This window comes from Gymnodraco acuticeps, unplaced genomic scaffold (assembly GCF_902827175.1).
Source record: "Gymnodraco acuticeps unplaced genomic scaffold, fGymAcu1.1, whole genome shotgun sequence".
Classification (NCBI taxonomy): Eukaryota; Metazoa; Chordata; class Actinopteri; order Perciformes; family Bathydraconidae; genus Gymnodraco; species Gymnodraco acuticeps.
In genome coordinates, this window is record NW_022990501.1 from 4870911 (window position 1) to 4883362 (window position 12452).

The window sequence follows — 12452 nt, forward strand, 5'->3', positions numbered from 1 at the left end:
GGTTTTTCTGTCTGTCTTTGTCGGTTCGTCTTTTGTTGTTGACTGTGTTCACCGGTGAGTGTTCTGTCTGTGCTAGTTCTATTTCGGTATCCTTGAAATAAAGGTGTATAAGTTTAATCTGCATTTGGGTCCTGCTTCCTTCGCTCTACCGTGACAGAACGAACCGACCAAGAAATGGACCCAGCAGATGATCCATTTGAGGTGGAACTACAACATTTTTCCTTTTATTTGGCTTGCTGCTGTGATTGGTGGAAGGGAGCGTCCAGTGTTCGGCAGAGGGAGGCCGCTCTGGTAGAGGCGCACCGGTTGGCTATGGAGAAACCAGACTTGGTAAAATTCTTACCTGGCTGGATTTTGAACTTCCTCTGGGTGTGTGATTTACAGCCTGCTAAATACAAACGTCTCTGTGTGTTCCGTTTGGAGTCAACCAGTGCTTCTGCCCCAGTTCCTGCTCCTGTCCAGGAGTCGTTTTCTGGAACTCGTCTGGCTTTTGGAGGTCCACGGAGCCTTCAGGCGGCTTCTAAGAGAAGGAGTCGCAAGTCCAGGCTAGCAGCCCGAGCCCCAAGAGCCATGATTCCAGTCCCAGTTCTGGCCCCAGCGGCCATGGTTCCAGACCCAGCTCTTGCCCCAGCTGCCATAGTCCCATCTCAAGTCCCTTCTCTAGTCCCTTCTCTGGTCCACTCTCTAGTCTCTTCTCGAGTTCCCCCTCTAGTCCCTTCCCAAGTCCCTCCTCAGGTCACTTCTCTAGTCCTTTCTCTAGTCCTTTCTCAAGTCCTTTCTCAAGTCCTTTCTCAAGTCTCTCCTCTAGTCCCATCTCTAGTCCCATCTCCAGTCCCTCCTTTAGTCCCTTCTCTAGTCCCTTCTCAAATCCCAACTCTAGTCCCATCTCAAGTTCCCTCTCGAGTCCCCTCTCGAGTTCCCTCTCCAGTCCCTACTGAAGTGCCGTTGGAGGTTCCGGCTTCAGTACCGGCCCACACAGCAATGATCCAGGCTTCAGCTCCGGACCTTACAGCCATGTTTCCGGCTCCAGAACCGGACCTTACAGCCATGTTTCCGGCTTCAGAACCGGACCTTACAGCCATGATTCCGGCTCCAGAGCCGGCCCATTCAGCCATGTTTCCGGCTCCAGAACAGGACCTTACAGCCATGTTTCCGGCTCCAGAACCGGACCTTACAGCCATGTTTCCGGCTCCAGAACCGGACCTTACAGCCATGTTTCCGGCTCCAGAACTGGACCTTACAGCCATGTTTCCGGCTCCAGAACCGGACCTTACAGCCATGATTCTGGCTTCAATTCTGACCCCCGCAGCCATGGTTCCGGCCCCAGCAGCCATGGTTCCAGCTTCAGTACCGCCCCCGGAAGCCATGGGCTCGACTCCAGTTTCGGCTACAGGGCTCGCTTCTCAGCCGACGCCAGCTCCCGAGTCTTGTCGGCGTACCGGCCGACTCCAGCACACCGGCCGACTCCAACACATCGTCTTCTGCTGGCTCCCCAGCCGACGCCAGCTCCCCGAGTCTTGTCGGCGTACCGGCCGACTCCAGCACCTCGTCTTCTGCTGGCTCCCCAGCCGACGCCAGCTCCCCGAGTCTTGTGGGCGTACCGGCCGACTCCAGCACCTCGTCTCCTGCTGGCTCCCCAGACGACGCCAGCTCCTTGTCCTGTCCCGTTGGAGGTCCCGCCGTCTACTCTCCTGCCGGGGGTCCTGCCAACCCTTTGTCCTGTGCCGTTGGAGGCCCCGCCGACTACTCTCCTGCCGGGGGTCCTGCCAACCATTTGTCCTGTGCCGTTGGAGGCCCCGCCGACTACTCTCCTGCCGGGGGTCCTGCCAATCCTATGTCCTGTGCCGTTGGAGGCCCCGCCGACTACTCTCCTGCCGGGGGTCCTGCCAACCCTTTGTCCTGTCTCGTTGGAGGTCCCGCCGTCTACTCTCCTGCCGGGGGTCTTGCCAATCCTATGTCCTGTCCCGTTGGAGGCCCCGCCGACTACTCTCCTGCCGGGGGTCCTGCCAACCCTTTGTCCTGTGCTGTTGGAGGTCCCGCCGACTACTCTCCTGCCGGGGGTCCTGCCAACCCTTTGTCCTGTGCTGTTGGAGGTCCCGCCGACTACTCTCCTGCCGGGGGTCCTGCCAACCCTTTGTCCTGTCTCGTTGGAGGTCCCGCCGTCTACTCTCCTGCCGGGGGTCCTGCCAATCCTATGTACTGTGCCGTTGGAGGCCCCGCCGACTGCTCTCCTGCTGGGGATCCTGCAAATCCCGTGTCCTGGTCCTCTTCCGTGGGGGATCCTGCCGAGGCCTGTCCCACCAGCTCCGACACCGGGTCCTGCCCGGTCTCTGGCACTGTCCCGTCAGCGCCTTCCTGCCCGGCCTCCGGAGCTCTCTGGTCTTCGCCCTCGAGCCCGGGCCCCTGAGAGCCGCGGTCTTTGCCCTCGAGCCCGGCCCCCTGACTCTTCCTGCTGCTGTTCTCGCCCTCGGGCCAGGCCCCCTGAACCTTCCGGCCGCGGTCCTCGCCCTCATGCTCGGCCCCCTGACTTTTCCGGCCGCAGTCCTCGCCCTCATGCTCGGCCCCCTGAGTTCGCCCGCGGTGGCCTTCGCCCCTCCATAACCCCCATTTTGGACTCTGCCTTGCCCCCGGGACGTCCGCCCGAGACCCCTTCCTGGTCCTCTGCCTTGCCCCCGGGCCGTCCGCCCGAGACCCCTTCCTGGTCCTCTGCCGTGCCCCTGGGCTGTCAGCCCAAGTCCGTCCTCCAGACCCCCTCCACCCACCCTGCTTAAGGTTTTGGACTTTTTTAGTTTTGTTTTGGGACATCTGGGATCCGTCCCTTGAGGGGGGGGGTACTGTCACGATCTGTCTGTGTTGTTGTTTTGTCTTTTTTTTTCTATCTTTCGGGTTCCTGTTTTATTTTGTAAATTGTTCACCCCCGTTTCCTGCCTGTTGCTTTCTGTCTGTTTTCCCTCCCTGATTACCCGATTGTGTTCACCTGGTGCCTCTGTGTTTTCTCCTCCCTCCTCACCTGTGTCTTGTTTGTGTGATTAGTCTTGTGTGTATTTAAGTTCTGGTTTTTCTCTCTGTCTTTGTCGGTTCGTCTTTTGTTGTTGACTGTGTTCACCGGTGAGTGTTCTGTCTGTCCTAGTTCTATTTCGGTATCCTTGAAATAAAGGTGTATAAGTTTAATCTGCATTTGGGTCCTGCTTCCTTCGCTCTACCGTGACACGTTATCTTTACAATGAGTTATTAATGAGGAATCAAAGACGGGTTTCTTTAACAAGTTTATTTTGTTCATCATATACGTTAACAATAACATACATGGATATTATGAACATTATATAACTTCACACACTCTGGCTTCATTATCGTATGTTGGTTAGCCTAGCATGCTAAGATGTTCACTTCAGTCACAAGTTGTTGTTGCATGGAAACAGTTGTTTTCTGAGGTTGAATAAAGGAACATAAAAACTCAACCTGACCATCTTATCTTCATACAAAATGTAAGTTGACTGTTGGTGAACAATCTATACATCCTACCTGAAGCCAAGCGATATGTGCAACTCTCAACCAACACAGATGGGAAATAAGTGAGATGGGTGAAAATGCGATGTTTAATAAAGAGTATTTCCTCTTGTAGAGAATATTCACAGCATATACCTCATCGGAATGCATCAAGAATAATTTAAACTTGAGGAGGAGGATGAGGATGATGAGGAGGAGGATGAGGATGGTGATGATGAGGAGGAGGATGAGGAGGAGGATGATGAGGATGATGAGGATGAGGAGGAGGATGATGAGGAGGAGGATGATGATGATGATGATGATGATTGATGATGATGATGTCTCAAGTTACTAACAAGTGAGCCGTCTGTTTCATTCCCATCTCTGGTAAAATGTGTTGTCACTGTTTCTAGTTCTGAAGCTTGTATGATTATTAGCTGTTTGTCAGATAGTCAAGTTGAAATGATTTGGTGTTGTTATCCTGACATAATGATTAAGCACGAGGGACTGCTTAGGAACTTAAGAACCACTTTTCACTTTACTTGGGTGGACAGAAAATCATAGGCTTTTTAAGAAATTCCTTCTTCTCTTGTTTCTTATTTGACTAATCATTAGCTATAATATGTGAAAAGGAGTTACTCGTTAACTTAGGATTCACCAGCAGTTATTTCCTCTTCCCCCTCCTTTGTTCCTGTTAACTCCTTTGTGTGTCCCTTATTGTAGTGTTCCCAAAAAGTGTACTTTGATGACCTTCTTCTCCTTATAAGATACATAATGCTATAAACAAGCCATTTTCATTTTTAAGCATGTTTTTAAATGTACTCTCCAAAAGTTGAATGAAACTTTAGAAAACAAAAGGAATTCCTTGGCCCCCCTTTTGGGACCACTGTTCTGGGCTTGAGGTTTGACATTAAAGTTAGTAAGCTAACCTTGAATAACAACAAGAGGCTGCTCCAGTCTTTTATCTTCACATACTTTGCATACAACTGTGTGTTTCCTCCTCCTTTAGGACTCTGTCCTGCACAGAAGCGTGCAGGATGTTCAGGGGGCCACCTCAGGCACGCGTCCTCTTCCCTCATTACAATATCAATGGAACCCCACCCCCAGCCGCCTACTACCACCATGCACAACACACGCGTTCCAGGGTGGAATTAATAAACACAGAAATGTCATGCAGTTGTCATCTTGAAATCTCTGACTTTATGTCAGTTTGTTGAATTTGTTCCTTCCCTTTCTGAATCAAACTTGCTTTTTATATCTATTAGTGATTATGTGTCGATGTATTTCACCACCATCGCTGTTTGGATACAGAAGTTTACGCACCTTCAAGCGACCATAACCATAAAGTAGCGAACAGAACACCAATGCTTATTTTAAGGTTGTGAAACTTAAATGACCTTATAATATAAATCTGATGCTATTCACTATTGAATCGGTCATTCGGGTGGATCAGCTTTAAAGTAAATAACCGTTTAGGTGTGTTTACCCTCCACCATCCAGCGACGACAGCTGCTGAAACCGACGGCCAGCCAGAACCCTCCTAAATCAATACTGTGTGTGTGTGTGTGTGTGTGTGTGTGTGTGTGTGTGTGTGTGTGTGTGTGTGTGTGTGTGTGTGTGTGTGTGTGTGTGTGTGTGTGTGTGTGTGTGTGTGTGTGTGTGTGGAGTTGGAGAGGGGGGTCCTGCAGAGTTTGGACTATCATGTTGCTTTTGTCTGGACTCATGCGAACAGCTGTATGGTAATCAACGGCACATGGTCGACCGTGTGGGGCTCCAAACCGGCTATTGTCTCCCCAAAGCGTCCACACACACACACACACACACACACACACACACACACACACACACACACACACACACACACACACACACACACACACACACACACACACACACGCCTCCCCCTTCCTTCTTGTATACCCCCGCACCCTTCTCCAGGAGCGCGACAGAGGTCTGAATAGCCGCCAGACGCACAATAGTCCCTCTCCAGGACCTGCCCACTTTCTTTGTCACCCCACACGCGTTGAGCATGAAGAAAGAAAAGTTATATGTGCTATTCTTCACCGCTTCCTTCTGATCTTTGTGTAGGCCAGCTCCAAAGAAAAAACAAATAATGATCTGTATATTGGTGAAACATTTAATGTAGTGATGATGTAATGCAGGAGTCATTGATTGTATAGTTTCCTGGCACGCTCATTGTTTGACACATTCCCACAAATCTGGATGTAAAAGTATTTGTACATATTTGTATGGCGTGTGTGTTATATAAGGTATGTAATCTACAGTTTTCCTTCCACTCAGTTATAAGATAGAAGACCCTTCATGTTTGGCCTCACGAACTTGGATAGACCTTTTGTGGCGCGTTTGATTCAATTCCACCACCCACATGCATTAGGATGCATACAGATATGCTTAGATATCTGCCTTGCACTAGCTTATGCATATCCTTATTACAAATTCAGTCCAGGTGTAATGTGGGTTTCTAAATCCCAGGGCAGGCTGGGCCCCCGTGTCAGGCTGCTCCCCTGAGGTCTGCCCCTGCTCCTCCTCTTTGCCAGTGACGCGCAGCAACAAAGAGTATAAAACCACTCTGCGCCTTTTACGTAGCAGAACCAAAACAAGTGGAGTACCAACCAGGACCGAGTAGAAGCCTGTCACCAGAAGACAAGGATTTAGGATAGACCACCAGGATAACAGATGTCAAAGGGATGACACTTTTTTAATTTTGATCCAAAATAATTTGGGAATATTATCGCAAGCGACGAATGCGAACATTCACATAGAACTGGAAATCAAACTCAGAGAAGAAAATGGCACATCTGCACCTGAGATACCTATTAGCTCTGGCCTTAGTGCACGTAGTAAGTTGGCTACCTTTTTATGTCCTGATAAAATAATCTTAACATGTCTTTACGCACAGCGTGTCTGACATCATGTGTTTCTGTCATTGCAGGTTTGTTCCTCCGGTGTGTTTGAGCTGAAGATAAACTCATACCACACGGCGCAGCGGATCTGCAGAAGACACAGGGACTGTCACATATTTTTCAGGATTTGCCTTAAACACCCCGAGGATGTGATTTCAGCCGAGCCACCATGCACCTTTGGCACCGGACACACCAATGTTATCAGGGCTGATCACACCTCCATCTCTAGCAGCGCTCCTATCAGGGTGCCTTTCCACTTCAAGTGGCCGGTAAATGGAAAAATCATACTTAAACAATTACAAGTTTTAGATTTCGGAAGTTTAAGGTTTGAAATCGGGCAATGTAACAATGACAGATTCGTGCGTAAATACCCCCATTGACCAATTCCGTTTTCTCTATTATAGGGAACATTTTCGTTGATTATTGAAGCCTGGAATGCCGAGAATCCGACTGAATACACAGGTGGGTTGTTTATTCTACGAGATGCTAAATCATTGAATCGAAGTTTTATGTATATCACTAAAACTTGATTCTGATATAAATCACAAGTGCACGTAGGCTTTGGGCTGACGCAGGCAAGGGTAATAACAATTGTGCTCATTCCCTCTTCAGACAACCAAAACAACCTTGTGAGCCGTCTGGCCACCCGGAGGAGACTTGCCATCGGGGAGGATTGGTCCCAGGATGTTCACTTTGGAGAGCAGAGCGAGCTGCGCTACTCATACCACGTCTTCTGCGATGAGTACTACTTTGGAGACGGCTGTGCCGAATACTGCAGGCCGAGAGACGACACGCTGGGCCACTACACTTGCGACGAGGAGGGAAGCCGCATCTGCCTGGAGGGCTGGAAGGGAAACTACTGCTCTGAACGTAAGTTTAATAATAAGTACCAAAGTGTTCTGGAGCAAGGCGCCTTATAATAGTTTGCTGAGGCACTTTAGGGACTAAGATATGAGAGAAAACACTGCATTTGATTACCAAAACACATGTAAAAAGTGAATAAAGTACAATGCAATACAAGAAAAAAACAGTAAGAAAAAAACACATTAAATGTCATCATTCTGGAGACTGTTTACTGTAATTCTAGGAGTTTCCAGTCTGTGCACTCTTTTCACTAAACAAAACAATACATCACAAAACACACCAACAAACATCTGGCAAGAAAGTCAAGAAATGTAGGGCATTTATTGAGTGGAGACAAATGTAGGCATTTGCTGCTCAAAAATCTGTTAAATGGAGGAAGAAACCCAACTCTTTGTCCTCCCAAGGCTTGAAAAATTACACCCAAGTTTTGTCAAAGCAGAGATAAACATAGCTTTTTTATTTAGCACTCAGGTTGATCTCTTACAGTTAGATATGTGTTCAGAGCATATAGATTTTCTTTTATCAGAGTGATGTCCCGTAGTGCTGTGTGTTACCGGCTGTGGTGCTCCATCTGCCTTTTGTTCACTGTTACAATGAGAGAAAGAGCTGTGGCCCCTATTACACACAAACACACACTCACACACACACACACCTACACTCAAATCACCTTGAAATGTGTGTGTGTGTGTGTGTGTGTGTGTGTGTGTGTGTGTGTGTGTGTGTGTGTGTGTGTGTGTGTGTGTGTGTGTGTGTGTGTGTGTGTGTGTGTGTGTGTGTGTGTGTGTGTGTGTGTGTGTGTGTGGAGTTGGAGATAAAAGAAAGCGTTTTCTCCGGCAGTGTGCCGACCAGCTGCTTGGCTTAATACTTAACCAACAGTGGAGTCTGGAGTAGCGCTGGGGTCAGACAAGGGGCCCTGTACGTGTGTGTGTGTGTGTGTGTGTGTGTGTGTGTGTGTGTGTGTGTGTGTGTGTGTGTGTGTGTGTGTGTGTGTGTGTGTGTGTGTGTGTGTCTGTGTGAGAGAGATGTATGAGGAGGCATTCCCATTGTAATCATGCCCCCCCCCTCCCTCTCCAGCCATCTGCTCGGCGGACTGCAGTGAGAAGCACGGTTACTGCGAGGCCCCTGGGGGCTGTACTTGTCGCATGGGCTGGCAGGGCCCCTTCTGCACCGAGTGTGTTCGCTACCCAGGCTGCCTCCATGGGACCTGCGGCCAGCCCTGGCAGTGTACTTGCCAGGAGGGCTGGGGGGGCCTCTTCTGCGACCAGGACCTCAACTACTGCACCAACCACAAGCCCTGTGCCAACGGGGCCACCTGCACCAACACGGGACAGGGCAGCTACACCTGCACCTGCCGGCCCGGCTTCGGAGGGACCAACTGTGAGCTGGAGACCAACGAGTGTGACAGCAACCCCTGCAAGAACGGAGGCAGCTGCAACGTGAGTACAAGGGGATCAAGTATATTCGTTTGATTTGAAGGTGCAATTATACTGAAACACCTGCATAAAGAAACACAAGCTTTAAAGATAGGATAGATAGGATCCCATGCGTGGAATATCAAGTGCCACAACAGCAGAAAAATAAGAACAGTATCAGAATACTTTATTTATATAGAAACTGAAATAAATGAAAATTGAATAAAAATACACATGAGAAGTTAAAGTAAGAATGTGCAATACAAAGTGGAATACTTTATAAAATACAAATAAAAAAATGTATATAAACTGAGGAAATGAAAGTAAATGTTTAATTAAATTAAATGTAATACAAATATGTATATAAAGATAAGAAGCTTAAGTAGAAGGGTGCACATTGTACTACAATATTTAAAATGTATATTGCAATATATACAGTGGGGTATTAGTATTAATAAGATAATAATGCAGCACTGCAGTTTAAAAGGGTTTGGCTGCTGATGATGTCATAGTGCCAGTCTATTAACTTACAGTGCTACCAGTATATAGATTATTTTGCATTTAAGTCGTGTGAAGAGACTATTCATTTGCAATAAACAAGTAGATTGCTGAACTGCAATGTACAACTTCATGTAGACTCATTTGATGCATATTGAAAATGAAGAGCTTGTATCATCGCTTTACCTAACATTAAAACAACATGGCGCCACACATCTATCCCGAACTCTATTTCTTTTTTTAACATAGACCTTTTATCTCCCTCTGTCCACAGGACCTGGAGAACGACTACTCATGCAGCTGCCCTCAGGGATTCTACGGTAAAAACTGCGAGATCATCGCCATGACCTGTGCGGACGGTCCCTGCTTCAACGGAGGCACCTGTGTGGAGGCCATGACTGGGGGCTACACCTGCCGCTGCCCCCCCAGCTATACCGGCTCCAACTGTGAGAAGAAGCTGGACCGCTGCAGCAACAGGCCCTGTCTGAACGGTGAGTGTTCCTCTGGCGACATCTAGTGGCTGAAAGACAACCCAGCAGTTACTTGGCAAAATATCAAATCGTTTTCCTGAATCACTGTCAACACTCCAGCATCATTGCACCTGCTGCAAGGGAGTGTTAAGATGTAATCACATTAACAACCCTTTTAACAAAGAGTCGTCTCAGATCTCTTGGATGCTCAACAGTTTTTTCTCTCTCCTGCAGGTGGTGATTGTCTGGATCTCGGCCAGAGCGTCTTGTGCCGCTGTAAGGCCGGCTTCACTGGTGCCAACTGCCAGGTCAACATCGACGACTGCGCCTCCACCCCCTGCCAGAACGCTGGAACCTGCCAAGATGGTGTGAACGGCTACACCTGCTCCTGCACCCTGGGGTACACCGGCAAGAACTGCAGCGTGCGCTCAGATGCCTGTGGAGTCCTCCCATGCCAGAACGGGGGCACCTGCTTCACCCACTTCACCGGGCCGGTGTGCCAGTGCCCCAAAGGCTTCATGGGTCCCAGCTGTGAGTTCACCCTGCAGCCCAGCTTCAAGCCCGCCCTGCGTCAGACCTCCCAGCCCTCCTCCGCCACCCTCACCGTCTCCTGCATCCTGGCCGTCCTGGTGCTGGTCCTGCTGGCAGGTATCATCTTCCTGAGGAGGAGGAGGAGGAGGCTGCAGGGGAGGAAGCAGCTCAGCGACGTTGCAGTCTACAATGACTTAGAGAATGTCAACAATGTTGGAGGAAGCGAAAGAGACTCCTTCCTCGGTCCCAACGGCTTGTTCAAGATCAGTAACGGCACGGCTCGCCTCAGCCTCTCCCTCTGCCCAGACGGAAGATCCGGGTACAGACCCACTCCTGCTGAGAGCAGACCGGCCAGAGACGAGCGGCAGGACTTTATGTGGAGGGACGAGGCCAGCCTGGGCTCTGCAGCAGGGCTGAGATGAAACACTGAAGGAACATGGGACGTTCATACAGGGGTAAAGAAATATTAGCACTTGTTGCTCCTCTCTTGTCATGCACAGTGAAGAAAGGAGCGAATCCATGAGTTGAAAACCACTCATACAGAAGATGTACCATTAAAAATGTAAGCATACAAAAAAAAGAAAGACAAATGAACTATTCTGTTGAAGATGATTTTCAAAGATTTGGACTAGGTGTATGGGGCAAAGCTCTTCCACGTTTAAGATCCAAAGAAACAAATAATACGATCAACCTTTCATAGGACCTACAACACAAACCAAATACAGGAAGTCACAAAACTCTTTGGAAAAATATGTATAAATGAGTTATTGTTTTTTTAATATGTTCACTTTGTTTGGCTGTTTCTCATTTTTTAAACACTGATTTTTGTGTTTGCTTTTCAATCTTCCTTTGGACTTTATTTCCTCATTGTGCGTACCATCATAATTATAATTTATATTATTTATTTATTTACAAAAATGTTGTTATTAATGTCTTCTCTTCGATTGTCAAAGATGTAGAGATATATTTATATGGTGCTGAATGAAGACCGACACTTGATGTAGCTGGATGTTTTACGGCTGTGTGAAATATCCCAAAGATATTCAGAGCAGGGATATGAAGACAATGTGCTTTTACACAAAGTCAGCCGTTACTGTAATTTATATATATATAGTTTATATACTACTGATTCAATTGCTCCTTCATGTGCCATTTTATGTTCATGCCAAAGTTTGTGTTATGTTTTCATTCATATTATTTAATTTCATCATGTTGTTGTTGTGATGTCAAATAAACAATTTGCTTTAATGCTATTCTGGTTTTGTCTCTCAATACATAAGGGAAATAAGATGAGATTTCCGATAACATTGTGTATAATCAGGTGTCACCAAGAAGACTTAAAGGGCCCTATTATGCTTTTTGGGGTTTCCCTTTCCTGTGGTTTGTTATGTAGGTTGTGGAAATATTTTCCAAGGCCCATAACTTTGACCCAGTTTATCAGTTCAAACTGTCCTGACTGAGCACACGCACCTCGTAACCTTGGCTGCTGTGCTCTCAGTGTTCTGTCTCCCTGTTCCTGCCTGTTGGCGTCATCTGATAGAGGTGTTATGATTCTATGTTCCTGCCTGTTGGCGTCAGCTGATAGAGGTGTTATGATTCTATGTTCCTGCCTGTTGACGTCAGCTGATAGAGGTGTTATGATTTTATCTTGTTATGCAGCAGTTTGATGATGCTCTCAGAACTAGTTAAATACAGGGGTCTGAGGTAGAGTTCTTTAGAATTGACGTGGCAACCCACCCGTGCAGTCTCACCGGGACTGCTGTGACTTGTGATGTGAGTGCTCCGGCCGAAACTCCAATAAATCATCAGTGTTTTGACATCAAAGCTACTGCTCCTACCGTGTCTCCATCCTGAGTCGGTGACTCCCACTGCATTGCTACACAGAAGTTTCCCTTACAATTTAGGTGTTTGTGCATGTCAATGGTCTGCAAAGGCTAAACTACCAAAGTTCCTTCCAGAGGGAGCTCCTCTCACACACCCCCAGTGACATCACTATATACACTTGCGCTTCTTCTGCCTAGCACCTCAACACATCGTACGTGATAAGCAAAATTGTGAAACATCTGTAAGTGGTTGACCAATCACAGCAGAGCCAGCTAACCAATCAGAGCAGACCGGGCTCTGGTTTCAGACAGAGGGTGAAAAGAGGTGCTGCAGCACAGTATGAGACAAATAAAGAGCTATTTGAACATTAAAGCATGGAGACATGTCCCAGTAGAGACACTAAATACAAATATGAACATTTGCACAAGAGGGCCCTTTAATAT

At 47.8% G+C, this 12452-nt stretch overlaps 1 protein-coding gene across 1 annotated transcript; it reads left to right on the forward strand.

The window, feature by feature from the left end:
* The first annotated feature begins 6104 nt into the window (after positions 1 to 6104).
* Positions 6105 to 11438, forward strand: dlb (deltaB). The gene is made up of 7 exons (XM_034226573.1): positions 6105 to 6347; positions 6440 to 6679; positions 6815 to 6872; positions 7023 to 7280; positions 8349 to 8710; positions 9459 to 9675; positions 9889 to 11438. Exons 1-7 carry the CDS (start codon positions 6297 to 6299, stop codon positions 10605 to 10607), a joined length of 1905 nt encoding a protein of 634 aa, XP_034082464.1. The 5' UTR covers positions 6105 to 6296; the 3' UTR covers positions 10608 to 11438.
* The last annotated feature ends 1014 nt before the right edge of the window (positions 11439 to 12452 follow it).

Coding starts and splice junctions, on each gene's coding strand:
- dlb (XM_034226573.1), top strand. CDS start 6,297: ATGGCACATCTGCACCTGAGATACCTATTAGCTCTGGCCTTAGTGCAC. Junction 6,680..6,814: donor CTTTCCACTTCAAGTGGCCG/GTAAATGGAAAA, acceptor TCTCTATTATAG/GGAACATTTTCGTTGATTAT. Junction 7,281..8,348: donor GGGAAACTACTGCTCTGAAC/GTAAGTTTAATA, acceptor CTCCCTCTCCAG/CCATCTGCTCGGCGGACTGC.